Raw genomic sequence first — 18,504 nt, 5'->3', positions numbered from 1 at the left:
CGAGAACTGCAGCAGATAGTGTTTCGACGCCAGCTGAAAATCGCTTTAGAGTTCAACAAACCTCTTGTGATTCATTGTCGAGATGCAGATGAGGATTGCATAAATATTCTGATGGAGGCAAGGCTTTATAACTCTGTATTTCTATGTATCTCCATACATGGTACTTTTTTTCAAGTCTTTTGAACTATTTAATTCATGTGCTTTACATTTGGTGATGCAGATCATGCTTAAAAGGACTGTCCCCAGGGTTAGGGGGTTCAAGAGGGTTGTTTTGCACAAGGCGCCCTAGGGTATTTGTACACACGTGAGGAACCTTCTATATGATTCCTATACCCCACTTCTGGCATTCTAATTATTTTACAAATACTGCATTCTAGAAATAGGGTAAATATCTGACAGTGTCAAGACACCAGGCCTGTATGGATTATATTCATCAACCTGTAATCAAGGGCAGTAAGGGCAGTCATGCTATGACCTATATCAGATCACATTTATGAATGAAATAAAATGATTCAAAGGAGAAAATATTATATGTAATACATATATTTTTTATTATTACTATATGTGTTAGAGAAAGTGTCAAAGCGTGAAGCTTAGTTATTGATTGTAAAATATGATATCATATGGATTTTGTGTGTGTGTGTGTGTGTGTGTGTGTGTGTGTGTGTGTGTGTGTGTGTGTGTGTGTGTGTGTGTGTGTGTGTGTGTGTGTGTGTGTGTGTGTGTGTGTTTTGTGCGTGTGTGTGTGTGTGTTTTGTGCGTGTGTGTGTGTGTATTTTGTGCGTGTGTGTGTTTTGTGCATGTGTGTTTTTTGTGCGTGTGCCTGTGGGAGAGAGGCGAGAAGTGAAAGAGAAAGAGAAAGAGAAAGGGAGAGTTGAGAGTGAGTGAGTGTGAGTGAGTGTGAGTGAGTGAGTGTGAGTGAGTGAGTGAAAGTGGGTGAGTGAAAGTGGGTGAGTGAAAGTGGGTGAGTGAAAGTGGGTGAGTGAAAGTGGGTGAGTGTGTGTGTGTGAGAGAGAGACAGAGAGAGTGAGTGAGTGAATGTGAGAGAAAGAGATAAAGAGAGGGAGAGTGAGTGAGTGAGTGAGTGAGTGAGTGAGTGAGAGAGTGAGTGAGTGAGAGACAGAGTGAGTGAGTGAGTGAGTGAGTGTTAGAGAGACAGAGAGAGTGAGTGAGTGTGAGAGAGACAGAGAGAGTGAGTGAGTGTGAGAGAGACAGAGAGAGTGAGTGAGTGTGTGAGAGACAGAGAGAGTGAGTGAGTGTGAGAGAGACAGAGAGAGTGAGTGAGTGTGAGAAAGACAGAGAGAGTGAGTGAGTGTGAGAGAGACAGAGAGAGTGAGTGAGTGTGAGAGAGACAGAGAGAGTGAGTGAGTGTGAGAGAGACAGAGAGAGTGAGTGAGTGTGAGAGAGACAGAGAGAGTGAGTGAGTGTGAGAGAGACAGAGAGAGTGAGTGAGTGTGAAAGAGACAGAGAGAGTGAGTGAGTGACTGAGTGTGAGAGAGACAGAGAGAGTGAGTGAGTGAGTGTGAGAGAGACAGAGAAAGTGAGTGAGTGAGTGTGAGAGAGACAGAGAGAGTGAGTGAGTGAGTGTGAGAGAGACAGAGAGAGTGAGTGATTGAGTGTGAGAGAAAGACAGAGTGAGTGAGTGAGTGTGAGAGAGACAGAGAGAGTGAGTGAGTGAGTGTGAGAGAGACAGAGAGAGTGAGTGACTGAGTGTGTGTGAGAGAGACAGAGAGAGTGAGTGAGTGAGTGTGAGAGAGACAGAGAGAGTGAGTGAGTGAGTGAGTGAGTGTGAGAGAGAGAGAGCGAGTGAGTGAGTGAGTGTGAGAGAGACAGAGAGAGTGAGTGAGTGAGTGTGAGAGAGACAGAGAGAGTGAGTGAGTGAGTGTGAGAGAGACAGAGAGAGTGAGTGAGTGAGTGTGAGAGAGACAGAGAGAGTGAGTGAGTGTGAGTGTGAGTGTGAGTGTGAGTGTAAGTGAGAGTGAGAGTGAGTGAGAGCGAGAGCAAGGAAGGGAACAGCTGGGTTGTTATAGAAATATCTAGAGCAGCAAATAATATTAAAAGCAGATGCTTATTTTCATGTTATTTATACACTGTGTATTATATTCAATTACCGTTAAAAAAATTGTAGACATCTGCAAATTTGTATTTTTTTTATCCATCTAACTAAATCCTGTAATGTGTTTTCATCATATGTAATTTCTTTATAGATAGCTTAAACAGTTTTCTGTTAACTTCATAAACTGATATTTCTTCCCTACTATTACTTAATTACTGATGTTGTTTTTTTTTAGTAGAAAAAAGAGAAAAAAAAAACTCAGAATCACATAGGAAATATTCTTTCCTACAGATTGTTCCTCGAGACTATGTGATACATCGCCACTGCTTCACAGGGAACTGGAGAGAAGCCGAGAGGTGGTTGAGCACATTTTGCAATTTATACTTGGGGGTAACAGCTTTGGTTACTTACCCTTACACTGAGAGAGGATGCAATGTTCAGGATGTTGTGTCTCAGATGCCCTTAAACAGGCTTTTACTTGAAACAGATGCACCATATTTTAGGCCACACTGTGTAAGTCTGATAATTAACTTTTGTTTATATAGTTTAGTATTTATTGCTGAGTGAATGCTAAAATCGTGAATGAAAATATTTGCTAGATAGCTATCATTACTTTATCTCCTAAAGTATGAAAATGTTGACAGATTCATAGTCTACAGAACAGGAAAAAAGAAAAGAAAACAAAACCCACAACAGATTTAATCTAATCTCTAATTCATGAATAATTATATTTTTACCGCCCATCAAAAATATTTATCCTTTTCTGTCTCCAGTACCAGGGTCCAGGCCGCTGGTCACACCCCGGCATGGCTATACATGTAGCAGCGCAGGTAGCTTCATTGAGAGAGAAGAGTGTCCAAGAAATTTTAGCATTCACTAGACAGAACACACACAAGGTCTATGGGGTGTAGGAAAGGCAGTGGATGTACCTTGGCTGTCTAAGTAACTGTAATTGGTTTTTGTGTACATGATGTTGGAAATGTTTTTGGATGGTGAGTGTTATTCTTAATACCATGTTTCTTTCTTGTATCTTTGAGAAGTTACTGAATTAAATGGATACCGGTGTTTTGTTGTGCAATAGTAGTGCAATGTAAAGATATGAGTTTATTGGAATGAACAAGTCATATATGGATTTCTACGTGCTGTTGTTAGAATATTAAAAGAGTTGTTTGGTTCCTCTGCTTATTTTTCCCCCTTCAGGATACTGTAAACCTTTTGCTGAGATCGTGCAAGAGTATGTAGCAAAAGTAAAAGCAGCCGTTTTATGAAACTAACATGTCATAAAAAGGAATTAGGGTATACATGGCGCATGAGATTTAAGTAAATGGTGATTTACAGTATTATATCAACTACAGTTAACTTAAAAACTTTGGTCCAGAGAAATAATAATATTGATAAATAATACTGACTTTGCTGGCAATAGAAGAAATGAGCATGATATCATTTACTAAACTCTATCAAATACTGAACAAAGGACAAATGTTTCATTAGTGACCACTTGTCATGAAATAGACATAGATATGCCGAGAAATTGTAGCAGTTTGTCTATGTACCACGCCTGAAACACTCCTTATTGGTTTCGTTTCATAAAATAATTATGCTCCTCTTTTCTTTCTAGCAGTTTGTTTGCTTAATTTGTATTGATTAACACTGTCTGAAGAGGATTAAAGTCTAAAAATTAAATTGGCTGCACTCTTACTTTATCACTATTCACAGAAATTTATTTATTCCTGTTTTGATTTCCCTGAACAAATGTGAATCGTAACTAAAATAACAGTCAGTGTAAGATATTGATATTTATTACTCCAAACATTATTCAAGCATTTATTTCCAGTCTCTCAAATGACTGTAACTCATAACATATTTCAACATTTCAATGTTTTGTAATGGGTGGGTTTTAAAAGAAAAACAAATATATACAATAATCTTTATCAATTAAAAATTGAATCAGTTACATCTTTAATATTTTCTCTCTTAGGGGTGATGAGATATTTCCATTCACTCTAACAAAGTTTTTTTTTTTTTTTTTTTTTTTGAGGATAAACATTCCTCAGTCTTAGCTAAACATACTCCTGATTACAATGTTCTTAATAATATCATTACAGAGCATTTCATAAACTTGTGAAGGTGGCCTTTTGGAAAAGTAAAGGGTAATGATATTCTAGAGACATAATGCTGCAGAAAACAAGCTCCTGACACTCCAAACACAATATTATCTAATAAAAGTGTCTTTATATTTTAGAAACGCACAAATCTTGGGGAAAAAAAATCAATCTCGATCCTCAAATGTACAACCTTCAAAGGCTTTGGTAGCTAGCAACATCTTAAATTGCTCCTTTCAATAACTGTAAAAGGGTCTGGATACTACTTAAAAAAAAAAAAAAAAAAAAAAAAAAAAAACTTCCAATGAATGCTGTTAGAATATATCAAAGACATAAGTGCACTGAAAAAAATATATATTAGTAAAAAAGACCAGATATAGGAAACCTCCACATACAACTAAAGTGTTTACTAAAATTATATAATAACAACTATATAATAATAGGGAAACTTTTAAGATGTCTCTCCATAATCATATACATTTTTTAGGCAGAGGACTGGCAGTAGCTCTTTGTGTCAAGGATTTTCTTTCCACACATTGCACAAATGCCCTTTTTATAAGCACATCCTTGACAGAAGTTGGATCCAGCCTGATGAACTTTTGTCCTGCAGATCCTACATTCCACGAATCTGGCCTGGAAAAGATGAAATATACAATTATCACAAAGAATTTGATCATTATAATTCAAATAAAACTTCTAAACTAACCCACTGGTTTTGGATGAGTTGACCACTTACTAATACTCTCTATTCCCCCCCTCTTTACCCCTTTCAATACCATGCTATGCTAAACTATTGTATGACTTTTGACATGTAGCACATTTAACTCCTGTGATCCATATGATGTGACCATCATGTCACGAAAAAATTTGGCTTGAAGAGATAGGTAACATGAATGTCTTGAGAAAGATTGGCTGAGGGACGGAGTGACAGGAACTCGCGGTCATGAGAATTACGGCTAATGGCCAGTGTGACAGGAATGATTTCCCATGAGTGCACAAAACTCTTAGAGGGGGATTAGACTCACTGGACATTTAGGAAGGGGCTTTTGTAAATTTCCATTGATAAACAAGTGTGGAGTGTACCACCTGTGAGCCATGACTGGAAGACTGCTGGCTATTTTCATGCTCAAGATCCTATTACTGCCTGCAGTGACTAGTGGCACATCTTGTATTACAGAAAATTTAACATTGTAAAAAAGCTTATTATTACTACTGCATGGAGTCATGCACTACCCAGAGAGATGATATGGAGTCTGTGCAATGAAAACAGTCTACCATCTGGATAAAGCAAATGAAATGTCAAATATAGACACTGGAAATGGAGAAAAAAAGAAAGAAAGAAAGAAAGAAAAAAACATGCAGAAAAAGAGAAAATAACATTGCAAAGAGGAGGCATGGAGTCTTGTCACTGGACACGAATGTGTGTGTGTGCGCCCGGCCTACAATCCACATGCTCATGAGAGCTGCTCAAGTAAGCCTAATGCTCATATTTTGGACCATGTGCTGGCAGTGAAGCATCTGGATCCAAGGGGTTAAATAACTAGTTATAGGCCTTGCAAACATGATTAACTCATTGAATGTCACATTTGCAAATATCCAAATTGAGCTTTGTTTGGCACCAGCATGTTATTCAGCTTCACCCCATGGCCAAATAGCAATTAGAGTCTTGGCAAAAGTGGTCATGGTGCCAGCCACTCATAGGGTTAAACATTAGTAAATATCTTACAGTGTATGGGTTGAAGCGATTCTTTTTCCCTGTGAGGAGCTTGTTCTCGTTGATCTTTCGTCCTCCTCCTTCAGTTGTGTTACGAGCACCATCTTTCCATGTGTCAGGGGTAATGACCTGAAATATGATTAGGAAAAAGATTATACTAAGGATAGTATCACATGACATGAGCTTTTTTAATAGTACTGCCCATTCATGCATTAGCTGGTAGAGTGAACCATGAGAAAGTGTCATGTATCACTAGTATATCATACTAACCACATAACATTAACTTTATATTCATCTTTAGTAATCTGATACTTATTACCACGACCCATATGTATTAGCATTTGACTCTTTTAACTAGTGGCCACCCCAATCCCTTGCTTCTTGTTGTTGTGGGTGGGCTTAGGAGACAGACTGTGGCCTAACATAGGGGATCACCCTATACCTTGGACCTCATCCCTTGACTCAACTAATTTTGCATGGTCTTTTCCCCTTCCCCTTTTCATTTCTTTCTCTCTAAACCCTTCAACTATCCACTTCCTAACGTGTGAGAGCCGTGTTGAAAGGATGAAAGGCTGACTTTGTGCCAATCATGAACAACCTCGGGGGAACCATGGGCATAGTATTTTGGTTAAGTTGTCTAGCTCTTGCCCCTCATGTGTAGCCTGAGGGGTGGACTATTTTTCTCCCCAACATACCCTAGGCTTACCATTTGTACCATTAATAGGGGCAAGGAGGCTTAACCCTTTATCAAGTAGCTCCCCTTATTACTACTCTACAATCTATTGCCCACCTCTCTGCAGTATTACCTCACTCAATACTACTTCCTCTTCCACACGTCTCTGTCCTTCTACTTCCCCCACCTTTACAAACATCTTGACTACTCTGTTTACCCCAGCCAAATGGGATTAAATTTTTGTAATCCCCCCAGAGCCCCTTAATTTGATGACACTCTTCTCTTCCAGCAATGTCTCTGAAAACAAGTAGGCAAAGTTTCCTTCTGCAGCCACCCTGATCAGTCCTGCCTTGTCACAGTTACATCTGAATCCCAAGCTATAGCATTATCAACCCTGACTTCACTGGCAGACCCATTCCTGTTCAACCTACTCCCTCCCTCAATACTTGCATCTGAATTGTCTCCATTTCCCCAACAAATTGCCCTGTCTACGACAAGGGTTAGTAAGACTGTGGAGAAGATTTACTTGCCTGCCTCACGGACTATGATGTACCAACCTAAAGGCCGTTGTCAGTCCCCCACCAATACTGCCAAGATTAGATTCCTTAAACATGACCTCCCCTTTAACAGTCACGCACCAGTCATGTACCAATTTTGTCGACTCCCATAATGTATTTAATAGTGGCTGCCCTACCTACAAGTCTAAGTCTGAAGTGGACATTTTCAGAGTCAAATTTGGCCTCCTTTTACCCAAAGCCAGACAAGAGACACACTGACAAGGTACTCTTCCTCATCAAACCTCGACCCCCCTCCCTCTCCTAGTCAAATTATTTTGCCATTCTAATTCCAGACACCCCAATCTCCGCCACTATTCCAGACACTCCTGTCACTATTTCCCTGTACCTACCCCTCTTCCTCCCCACACAATGCAAGCTAAACACACTACCCCACCCTCTCCTCCATCAACCTCCATTAACCTTTCCCTCCACCAAACATTTGTCCCCTCTTTTCCCTCTTATAAGAAAACCTTTGTTTCTCAGAACTCCCCAACTAGCTCCACTGCAGAAACTCTCAAAGACACTCAAAAGTACCTGATCATGAGCCAAGATAACATGCCTGCATAATGTAATGTAAAGAGAGAAAAGTCAAAATGAATCGCATCAAATGACTCTTGACTTGACACAACTCACTTGTTGTAAAACATAATTTAAAATAGCCATGTGTTGGGCAATATCTAATTAATGAAACAAGAAGACAGTTAATGCATTTTTTCTGGTGACTCTGAATGATACAACTTATAAGCAAGGAAACATTATATTCTATGTTACTTCTTAGAGTTAAGTACACTCTGAGTAATTGTCATTTACACTGTATGGTTATGTTGTATGTAACTGATTCTTTCCAGGCAAGAAACCATACTGGACAGAGGGGATGAGTTTAACATGTTCCTATGAATGGTTTCATATACTTCAATTTTGATGTTTATGTTGTCAATTGGCAACAGTTGTTTCATCTTGGTGTCAGTTGAACACAGTAACACTACAGATGAAGATGATTAGGAAAACAGGCACAGTAAGAAATTGAAGTTAAATCTTCATCAGAAAGATAGATAACCAAAATGGATCCAATTTCAGTTATTTATCCATATGATGAGGAACCCTTGAGTTCAGAATGTCACAATTTCATTTCATTTTTTATTTGGGATGTTTTCCTACTGTCCTCAGTTATTTCAGTTAGTCTAGGAAACACAAATTCATCTTATCCTCAGTGTCCCTGTTGCGTTTTCTTTTATACTAGGCTTCTTTGATATGATAAGAAAAGGCTTCAAGGTATTGCAGTCCTCACTGGTTTCAACATCACTTACAGCTTCGATGATAGGAGGTGAATAATTTTGAGGTGTATCTTCCCTTTCTTGACACATCACTTACAGCTTCGATGATAGGAGGTGAATAATTTTGAGGTGTATCTTCCCTTTCTTGACAAGTGTCAGTAACTGACATTTCATAGAACAGGGCCCTCTCACACCGAGTAGATTAGGTACTCTACTTGCATGGTGCTCACACCATGACGGACTCACTGTGACTTATGTAGAAAAATCGGACAACTCGTTTGGTGTAAACAATTTATTAAAAAATCCATAAAAATTAATGTTAAAATAGCTTGGCGATGACGAATCGTCTTGACTTGACACAACTCAACTCGCTCTTGTACAGCAGCCTGAAAACTATCCATTACTGCGATTTTTCTCAAGAAACCTATGTCTTTCCAAATAAATAGTAAATCTACGGCTATCCTTACCTTCCCAAGTTTCTTTTGGCATTTTTCGCACACCATTGTCGCGGAAAACTAGCGAAAGTGATCGAAGGAACGACACGGACCGTCACTCAGCTGGCTGGGATTGTTTACAAACATTACGTTCGAGTTTGTTTTTTTATCACTTTCCTTTGTTATTTCCGTTTTTCTTGAGTTGTCTAATGGAATTGAATTTCTGACTTTTCCATATTTTATTTATCTATTTTTAAAAATCTATGACTGGTCTACTTATAAATATGACGTTCAAGGTTAGTTTCTTACTTTATTATTATTATTACTATTGTTATTTTCATCTCACTTTCCTTTAATCTTATTAGAATATTCTTCTTAATATTTATTCATATATTCATAATATGTTCCTGCACACTGCTCGAAAGAAATATTTTTTTTAGAAAAGAAACCACTTGCTCTGACGTCGTGTTTAAAGGAAAACATATAACTAAAATAAGATTATATGTTATAGTTATAAGAAAAGGAAAACAGTCATACTGAATATCAATGATTTCAACAAACACAACAGCAGTAGCAACAACAACAAAAACAACAAATAGCAAAGACACGCAAAAGCAGAAATTAAGAAAACTCAAAAGCCAACAGAAAAAAAAATAATAAGCACAGAGTTAAAACAAACTGAAACGATTACATCAACAAGAGCAAAGTAAACAAAACAAAAAATAAATAATAATAAAATCATTTCGATTATAGCAGACCCCCCCCCCCCCAACAAAAAAAAAAAAAACGAATCAAGAAGCGCGCTCAAGAGGGACGAGGAAGCGCTTCTTTCACAAAGGAAAAAATGACAATCTTGTGCTTCAATTAACCGCTTCTTTCACCTTTAAAGATGCAAGCGTCACCCTTAAAGCTCATTTCTTTCGTCAGCGTCACCGGAGTGGTAAATTAACGGGTAGATTTTGTAGAATTAAGGGAAATGATGAGCTGTCAAGTATGGGGGTGAAGGCCACGTATTTATTATTGTTTCTATTTTTGTTTTGTTTGTCTGTGGGAATTTTTTTTGTCTTATTTTGTATGGTTTATACGTGTTGATTCCTACTTCCTAATAGTTGTGTGGTTGGACTTGTGTGTTTGTTATAGAACTGTGAATGACTGATAAGGATTTATTTAAAAAAAAATAAATATATTATTTTTCCTTGTTATATTTTCATTGACACTAAAATTTTGGTATTGCCTCCAAAACCGCAAATGCACCGCTTGCACCTCTAATGACACGTGGTTTGTAGTACCTGCTCATTTTGTGGTCATTTCTTTTGTTATCATAATCTGTTAGTCTTGCCTTGATGAAGACTTATTGCATAATTTGCCTTTTGTTTTCATTTTCATCCCCCCCCCCCCCCCCCATGGTATTCTGTGCGGAAATGTTGGGCGTAGTTGCAGTGTCCCCACAGCCATGTAGCTCAGGGTGGAATGTGCCTGGAACGGTCCGAACGACTGAAAGTACGACACTTTTTCATCTATGGCATTCCTTTCGCGTGTTGATGATAAGGAAGTTGTTCAGCGCATAGTACTCTGGTATGGATTTAGAGAGAAATGTAATGGTACCATGATAATCAAAGCAAAAATTCACTAAGAGATGAAATAATTTGCGTAGGCAAAAATTGATGTCAGAAATGAAGAAAATGAATGACGTGAGGAGAGCAAGTCTATGGCAGTCGGTTGGGGGTGCGGGAGCAGACCCCCAATAAGGAAATATGGTGACCGGGTTTCGAAGCCCCGTGTCAGGAAGGCTTTGGGTTCATTTGGGTGCTTGTGGATTTCCTAGGAATAGCTAGAGTAATAGGAACTTAATCTCAGAGGCGTGCAGTCACTCGGTAAACATGACCAATACTTTTATTTATATCATTTGTGACGTAAAATAATGAGATTCACACATTTTATGGTAGAGATAATTGAAAGAAGGAATGATAATTGCAAGATTGGATGGCTGTGTGCAACTAAAAAATTACCTAATGTTGTCAGGAAAAGCTGTGTGGGAGAAATAGATTTGCAATTTATTATAGTTTAATGGAATCCAACTGTTATTTATTAATGGGATTTGAATGTGACACAGGCCTAGTTTTACCTAATTACAAACTCACCTTTGGTGCTGGAACAAGAGCCAACAAACCTAAGTTGATACAGCTGGGAGCATCAGACTGGTCTTATTCAGTGAAAACTGGGCAGGGAAGTCCTAAAGACACTTAGTGGATGTTCCTTGGCCTTTACCAGTAGCCAGATAATATTACAGATCAGTTTGGTAGGCTGTGTGGGTGATTTTGCTAGTTTTAGTGTTACAGTTCCTGATTTTTCTCCCAAGCCATTTGTTGTTAATAATTGTTGTATAAAATTACAATATTGATTTCATAATTGGCATTTTCAAATAAAAATGCTGAAATATGTTGGTGAAGATCAGAAAGTTTTAGATTTGCATGGAGTTTAACAATATAATGAATAAAATTAAGAATGATAACAATAACTTGCCTGGTAAAGTTAAAATTTCAAGTCGTATTTTGATCTCCTAAAAGCCACTGTATTCAGGTGATATGACTGTTATGTCATGAAAAAAAAAAAAATGACTGAGGGCTGGGTGGCAGGAATATGCTGTCATGGAAAACTTTGCCTAATGGCTGGGGTAACAGGAATGTGCTGTCAAATTTTTTTTTGGCTGGAGGCTGGGGTGACTGGGATTATTGGGCATGAGTGTTCCCCAAGTAAATGAGTGGAATTTACCAACTGTGAACTATGGCTGAAGGCTCCAGGGAGGACACTATTTCTGTGCTCAGGATCATGGCTGAAGGCTCCAGGGAGGGCACTATTTCTGTGCTCAGGATCATCTTCCAATTTTCTGCCATGGCAGAAAATTGCATGATACAAAAATATGAAAAGATGACAAATAACATTGTTACTTATTGTTATTGTTATTACACAGAGTTGAAGATTACCTAGAGAGATGACGTAGAGTCAGACTAATATAGAATAGCAAAAAATGTTTGTGCAGGAAAAGAGATACTAGCATTGGAAAGGGGAGGCAAGGAGTCTTGATACTGTATATGGACTGGGAAAATAATGCACACACCAAGAGAATTGCCACTCAAGCCTGATGCCTGGAATTGGGTCCACATGCAGGCCACAAAGCACCCAGATGGAAATAAAATTACCAAAAATATTATTAACTTTTTGCCGCCAGGTGGCATGTACATACATGCCGTAGCATGCTTGGACTATATTCTGGGTGGCATGTGCATACATGACATGGTGTGCCAGGCCCATTTTCCTGGGCATGTATGCTGATGCCTATACAAATACAACCTGGCAGAGAGGGCTTTTGTATCAGAAAACCAACTGGTGGCACTGGGTAACATGTTTATGCCATGTGGCATCTATTCTTGTCATGATGCAATGAGCCTAAATATTGGGTGTTAAGTATCCATGCCATGTGTGGTTGAGCCTGCCATATGTTGTGTTTTCTAAACAGAAATTCGCTTGTTTTGCCAAGACTGGTCATTGAAGAGATTCAGCTTTCCAAAGTAGACTTAGTCTCTTGTTTGTGGAAAAATCACATAAACCCTTGCCAAAATTATTGGGAGCAGGTAAAACGTGTTTCCCATGCTTCAATATTTTTTCAAATGCAGTTGATTGTGTGTGGTACCAAGCTCTTGACTCAGTATAGTGTGGGTAAAAGCTGTCATTATTAGTTTAAAATTACAGAAATTTCCTTTGCATGGATGTAATTACGAATTGCTTCATTCTTCTTTTAGATAAAAGTTACTTAAGAATAGAAAATAAAATGTCTGTATAAAGTAATGAAGCATATTTTGCCTATTGTCAGATGTGATATTAATGTCTGCACAGTTGAGCTATGCTAGTAAATTTTGCAAGCAAAGCTCTGTACAGACTTTCCCTAATGTTAAGAGATGTATCTAGACTTTGCCTGTTGGTTGTCAAGTTAGAGCAGTGGGTTTTGGACTTCTATTTGTAGCTACTCCTTGCTCCATATCCTTTTCTGCCTTATCAATTTCATCTTTGCACATATTCCTGTAAAGGTCCACAGCCCTATTTTCTTGCACAACTTGTGATCTGTGTTGCTGTAGACCATTTGTTCCTGTTTCAAACACTACCAGGCTCTACTGCTGAACCAACATTATTTGGACAACAGTATAAGTGCACGCAACAGGTTTAACCCATTAATAGGCAAAGCTCCCCATGGAGATAGTGCCTAAGAACTGTAAACTCTTCAGCCTGTCTGACCACCTAACCATGTGCTGTGTGGTGCAGCGGTAGTGATTTCGCCTAGCAATCTTGCTGACCTGCGTTCAAATCCCCTGCCACCAGTGGATGGCAATCCTGGCCATTCCTTGCACACAGGATAACTTAGAAGCAAAATGAAACAGACAGTTTGTCACACCAAAAATATCCATTGTAACAAATGGAATCAAACTAAACTAAACCATGCAAATTTATTAATTAAAAAATATAGATTTAATTGCCATGTGACATATATGAACAAAAAAATGTATAAGACAAGTAGTACCAATCTGTCTTGAAGAAAAACGTTGGTGGCAACCTTTTCAATTTTTGGGGGGTTGTCCTTAACTGAACTATTTCCAAAGAATATATAATAATTATTATTATTATTATTATTATTATTATTATTATTATTATTATTATTATTATTATTATTATTATTATTATTGTTATTATTATTGTTATTGTTAATGTTATTGTTAATGTTGTTGTTGTTGTTGTTGTTGTTGTTGTTGTTGTTGTTGTTGTTGTTGTTGTTGTTGTTGTTGTTGTTGTTGTTATATTAACCCAGTCAGCACAGATGGCAAGAATACATTCCATGCCCACTGTAATATTAGTTTGTTTATTGTATTTACACATAGATGGATCTACAAGTGCTTAATCACCAAGGAGTCAGTTATTAGTCCTATGTATCTCACCTGTTTACCCTTTTCCTTGACTCTTGGAAAGGGTCTTTTTTTTATTATTTCATTGTCTTAAATGTGACCAAGATTTTAACCCAATGCTGATGGGTGATTTCCTGATATGCAAGCCCTCTCTCCCTGGTTGTATTTATAGCGGCCCTGACCCCACTGCTGGGGGCTCGTGTCATCATCCTAGCATGTGTGGCATGACCATACATGCCCCCGGAAAATGGGATTGGCACACCATGTCATGCACATGCCACCTGGGATATAGTCCAAGCATGCCATGGCATGTAGGTACATGCCAGCTGGTGGCTAAGGGTTAAGGAGGTAAAGGAGAGAAGCAAGAGGGGGCTGGAGAAGTGAATTTCCACAGGTCCTGATTGTTACCATTACTGTATGCTATTTTCAATGCTATTAGATTTATGATTTTTGTTTAAGTTGTTGAAATACATATGAAGGTAATTAATTCATTTCTGTTCATTTTCAGGTGTCTGGACATTACTGTGAGTGGGATCTCTGTGACAGTGAACAATATTGCTGTGGTGACAATCTCTGCTGTGATTATGTATACAGCCTTTGGTATTTTTGGTAAGTTTGCAGATACAAGCTGCGTATTCTCACATCATATTCACTGCAGATTTGTTTTTCATGAATGCAGGATGATATTCTTTGAAATACTTAATTATATTCTTTGATGTAGTAAATAAGGTGCTTAATTTTATTATTTGATATTACTGTGAAGTGCATCATGACGCCTAGTACTTTATAGCCAGTTATAGCTATATAATATGACTTTCCTATATCACATGAATGTAAATATTTGTAAAGCAATACACTTGGATACATGCACACAATCATTTAACATTCAAGTCCATCAGTATGCAAACATATATAATGCAAAATACATGTCATACACTTACATACAAACACACATGTACACTTACCTCTACATACATATACATGTAAGCACATGTGCATAGTCACATGCATACATTCATACATGCAAGCACATGCACACATTCACACATATGCTTCCATGCATTAATACATGTATATGCACCTGTGTATAGATATACTCATGCGTATACACATATGTACATATATTCACTCACTCACTCACTCACTCACTCACTCACTCACAAGACGCACACGCACACGCACACGCACACGCACACGCACACGCACACGCACATGCACACGCACACGCACAGACACAGACACAGACACATACACATACACATACACATACACATACACATACACATACACATACACATACACATACACATACACATACACATACACACACACACACACACACACACACACACACACAGACACAGACATACACACACACACACACACACACACACACACACACACACACACACACAAACACACACACACACACACACACACACACACACACACACACACACACACACACACACACACACACACACACACACACACACACACACACATTTACTCATACACACACATACACATACACATACACATACATACATATACACATACGTACACACATACACACATACACACATACACACATACACACACATACACACACATACACACACATACACACATACACTCATAGACACACAAATTTGCCCAATATACAATTTTAAAACTGGCATATTTTGAATACCCACACAGTGTGTGGTGACATGCATAAATATTTACATGTGTGGTAAGTAGCAGTAGATATGTGGTAATTATGTGGAAATGTAATCTTTATCAAATTGTACTTTTCAGGGTAGGTGTTGTGTTTTTGGTCCTCCTGTTGTCAGCATGTGGAGGCTTATTCCGTTACTACTACAGACGATGGTACACAGAGGGCAGTGGTCTACCTTACATACCATTCCCAGCCAGTCCGGCCTACAGTTCACTTCCAACTCATATATCAAATCAAGAGCCACTTTTCCAGGTACCATAAGAGTATTATTGTTACAGCTTTATGAATTGCAGACTTCAGTGTACATACTGTCAGCTGTCACCGTATGATTATTTTGCATGTAGTTCTTTGCTTACATTTTAGCTGAGGGGCAGTTTATATTGGTTCACAGATGAATTAGCTGGCACTTGCATTTGCACCTGTTCTTGCACTTGTGCAGTAATGATTAATCATACCCCTTGGATCTGGATGCTTCACTGACCACAAGTGACCCAAAATAAGGGCATATAAGGCTTATTGATGGATGTGCCTCTATTTTGCAATGTTAAATTCTCTTTTTCTTCATAAGCATTTAATGTTTTTTTGCCATTTTCCAATGTCTATATTTGTCATTTTATTTGCTTTATCCGGATAGCAATAAACTGTTTTTTTTGCACAGTTTTTTCATATTATGAAATGTATTTCTCCAGATTACCGATGATGGTAAAAAGACCGAGATGTGAGTGACTTCCTCAGCCATTGTCTTCCCACCTGATCTCAAGTTTACCTCAAGTCACAGCAAAACGTATCACAAGAATGGAAGGATCAGAAGAAGAGTTTTAGTGGCAGTTAAATGGCAAGTGTTTTGGTGAAGATGTCAGATCATTTTGTTTTAGAGGTTCCCAAAGGCTTCAAGCTGTGAATTTTATGTATTTTAATACTGGCATACTATGAGAGAGTAGTGAGAAATAATTTGTGTTCATAACAAGAGTGACAGTCATAAACCAATGTGTGTTATGTAAGTCCAAAAGTGACATAAAATTGTGGTACATATATGAATTTTACTGAATATTTGATTTTTCTTTTGTTTATTCATATTGAAGGCTTATGTCTGTAACTCAGAATATAGGCATATAATAATATCAGCTTGCCTGTCAACTATTTCTGGTATTACCATTCTATAAGTTTTATTACTAACATATCTTTAGACGTAACAAATTTCATTGTTTTGTGTATTCATCTCTTTCTTACATGTCATAAGTAAATATGGTAGATTGTTTAATGACCTTTGTCCTTTTTTTCTGTTGGGTGTATTCTCAATACTCTATCAAGTATATTGTGGATCCAGTGTATTGCTAAAAGATTTATAGTCTGTACTCTATTTTGTAATGATTTGGTACTTTTGTGGAAAGAAATGAAATGTATTTTCTTTCTGAGAGACTCTGTCAGAATGAAATTTATTGAGGAATTATTTTATGATGTATGCATGATGTCTCTCACAAACCCTCTGATGTACTGTCTCTGACTCAGTCACAATTTTTACATGCACTTGCTCATGCACACGGAAATGCTGAATCACCGATGAATACATAAACATACACAAAGACACACACATAAACATACAAACACACACACATAAACATACAAACACACACACATAAACATACAAACACACACACATAAACATACAAACACACACACATAAACATACAAACACACACATAAACATACAAACACACATAAACATACAAACACACACACACAAACATACAAACAAACACATAAACATACAAACACACACACATAAACATACAAAAACACACATAAATATACAAACACACACATAAACATACAAACACACACATAAACATACAAACACACATAAACATACAAACACACACATAAACACACAAACAGATGAACACATACAAATAAAACACAGACAAAAACACCATAAATACACGCACAGATAAACACACACAGATAAACACACACAAACAGATGAACACACATAAATAAACTCTCACGCAGATAAAACACAGAAAAACATGCACACACATAATCACACAGATAAATGTACCCACAGATAAACAGACACACAAACAAATACACACACACACACACACACACACACACACACACACACACACACACACACACACACACACACACACACACACACACACACACACACATTGATATATATATTAGTTTCCCTTTGGCATTCATTTTTCATAAAGTGTCTCATTTTAAGTAAACATGAGAATCATTTTATAATTGTGTATGTGGACTATTTACAAACAGATTGATAAATAGTTGTTCACTGATAGATGTAAAGGAAGTTTTGGTAATGTGAAGGGATTAGATGACGTACTTTATAAAAATGTTACACAAGACTTACACTTGTTACATTACTATTTTTGACCAAATAATCTAAGTGACGCACTTGTTGTACGCAGCAATAGGTGAGTGTGTGAAAAACGAAGAAAATTTGTTGACCATCATGACTGCTGATATAAGCAAATTTTCATTTCATGTTTTAGTGTAAGGAAAATATGGTTATGAAAAATTATCATGGAGCAAGAAAAAATAAGTAAAAGAAAGGCATTGCTGAGAGGCATAATTTTGTTCTTTGTGCATGAAGAGTGATAATCACATAGAAACAGAGTTAGGTAATTACCAAGGTAAATGGGAAGACATTGAGTTAAGTGAGAACTTGGGCATTTAAAAGTGAGTTTGCTCTCAAGGTTTTTTCTTCTTCTCTTCAAAATATGCCAAGATTTCTCTAACAACAGTTTGTATTGCTTATAAGTTAGCAGTCTTTTATCTCATGATTATGTAAAGAGAAGAGGTAGCATCCAATATTTTGGATAAATGTTTGATCCAAACTCATAAACATGCTTTTATAGTATTTAGTGCAGTGTCATCAGAATTTTGCTTTGTTCAGTTTTAGAGAAAGAATAGCCTTGGAGAATAGAAGAAAAAGGAATGTAGTGGATTCACACATTCCTGTCAAAAGTCTGTTATATTTTCCTTTAATTTA

The 18,504-nt window shown here is 37.5% G+C and overlaps 3 protein-coding genes across 3 annotated transcripts in view; 2 read left to right on the top strand and 1 right to left on the bottom strand.

Annotated features, from left to right (window-relative positions):
- Positions 1-4,316, top strand: part of LOC125025126 — an 11,139-nt gene extending 6,823 nt beyond the window's left edge. The window contains exons 5-7 of the mRNA XM_047613071.1: positions 1-117; positions 2,348-2,569; positions 2,830-4,316. The exon at positions 1-117 is cut by the window's left edge and continues 13 nt beyond it. Of these exons, the coding sequence (XP_047469027.1) occupies positions 1-117; positions 2,348-2,569; positions 2,830-2,967 (477 nt within the window). The 3' untranslated portion in view covers positions 2,968-4,316. The remainder of the gene's footprint in view (positions 118-2,347; positions 2,570-2,829) is intronic.
- Positions 3,972-8,986, bottom strand: LOC125025127 (cysteine-rich PDZ-binding protein-like). The gene is made up of 3 exons (XM_047613072.1): positions 8,844-8,986; positions 5,885-6,001; positions 3,972-4,791 (listed from the first exon to the last, which is right to left on the bottom strand). The coding sequence occupies exons 1-3, from the start codon at positions 8,877-8,879 to the stop codon at positions 4,642-4,644; spliced, it is 303 nt and encodes a 100-aa protein (XP_047469028.1). The 5' UTR covers positions 8,880-8,986; the 3' UTR covers positions 3,972-4,641.
- A 620-nt stretch (positions 8,987-9,606) lies between these two features.
- On the top strand, positions 9,607-17,137 carry LOC125024894. The gene is made up of 4 exons (XM_047612657.1): positions 9,607-9,750; positions 14,271-14,371; positions 15,563-15,734; positions 16,172-17,137. Exons 1-4 carry the CDS (start codon positions 9,700-9,702, stop codon positions 16,202-16,204), a joined length of 357 nt encoding a protein of 118 aa, XP_047468613.1. The 5' UTR covers positions 9,607-9,699; the 3' UTR covers positions 16,205-17,137.
- The last annotated feature ends 1,367 nt before the right edge of the window (positions 17,138-18,504 follow it).

Source organism: Penaeus chinensis, chromosome 4, assembly GCF_019202785.1.
Source record: "Penaeus chinensis breed Huanghai No. 1 chromosome 4, ASM1920278v2, whole genome shotgun sequence".
In the NCBI taxonomy this organism is placed as follows: domain Eukaryota; kingdom Metazoa; phylum Arthropoda; class Malacostraca; order Decapoda; family Penaeidae; genus Penaeus; species Penaeus chinensis.
This window is presented reverse-complemented; position numbering and strand designations above follow the sequence as displayed.